This window comes from Cariama cristata, unplaced genomic scaffold (genome assembly GCF_000690535.1).
Source record: "Cariama cristata isolate BGI_N322 unplaced genomic scaffold, ASM69053v1 scaffold22408, whole genome shotgun sequence".
Taxonomy (NCBI): domain Eukaryota; kingdom Metazoa; phylum Chordata; class Aves; order Cariamiformes; family Cariamidae; genus Cariama; species Cariama cristata.
Window position 1 is genome coordinate 1,122 of NW_009631946.1, and position 685 is coordinate 1,806.

Consider the following 685-nt stretch of genomic DNA (forward strand, 5'->3'; position numbering starts at 1 on the left):
CCCCCGGCGGCGGCCCCCCCCCCCGCCTCCACCGGCACACACCCTTGTGCAGGACGGCGTTCGCGGGCTTGTTCCCAGCCAGGGACTCTTTGGAGAGATGCTGGTGGCTCTCGGCAAGGCACTCCACTTCAGCCAGACGGGCGTTCAATGCCATGGCCGGGTGATTGGGGTCTTGGGTCATGTTGAGGTACGCAGCTCTCCGCAGCTGCTCCTCGATCACCAGGGCCTGCTCCAGCAACTAAGAGGTACAGGGGGGAAAGGATTCAGGACCAGACCCCGCTCCAGTATAAACCAGTACTGCTCCGCAGGCTCCAGATGCCCGTGCGGTTCACACCAGCACAGCCTCTGCCCCACTGTGTTCCCCACTGGTCTCACTCCCAAAAATTCCTGGGGGAACAGGCTTAGCCCTTACGTTCTCTCGTTCAGACACTGAGCACCCCAGAAAAGGATTTGGGCAGCATTTCCACAGCATTACATGCATCGAGAGAGGGCAGGGTGCTCAGCCCACTCACAGCCAGCCCCGTCCCGTGCACCGTGCTGCAGAGCCTGTGAGCTCCCCGGGACTAAGCCCTGGCTGCCAGGTGCCTGCTCTCCTTGGGCAACCACGAGCCCCTTACAAAACCCGCAACCACTCCCTGCTCTGCTCCCAGAAGGCGCTGGTGGGCTCCCCGTTGGCTTTGGGGAG

The 685-nt window shown here is 62.8% G+C and overlaps 1 protein-coding gene across 1 annotated transcript in view; it reads right to left on the reverse strand.

Annotated features, from left to right (window-relative positions):
- The window catches only part of CHD5 (chromodomain helicase DNA binding protein 5), a gene marked incomplete at both ends in the record, with an annotated part of 26,578 nt that overhangs the window by 609 nt on the left and 25,284 nt on the right, over window positions 1-685 (reverse strand). Inside the window, one exon of the mRNA XM_009706171.1 lies at window positions 43-238. Coding sequence (XP_009704473.1) covers window positions 43-238 — 196 coding nt within the window. The remainder of the gene's footprint in view (window positions 1-42; window positions 239-685) is intronic.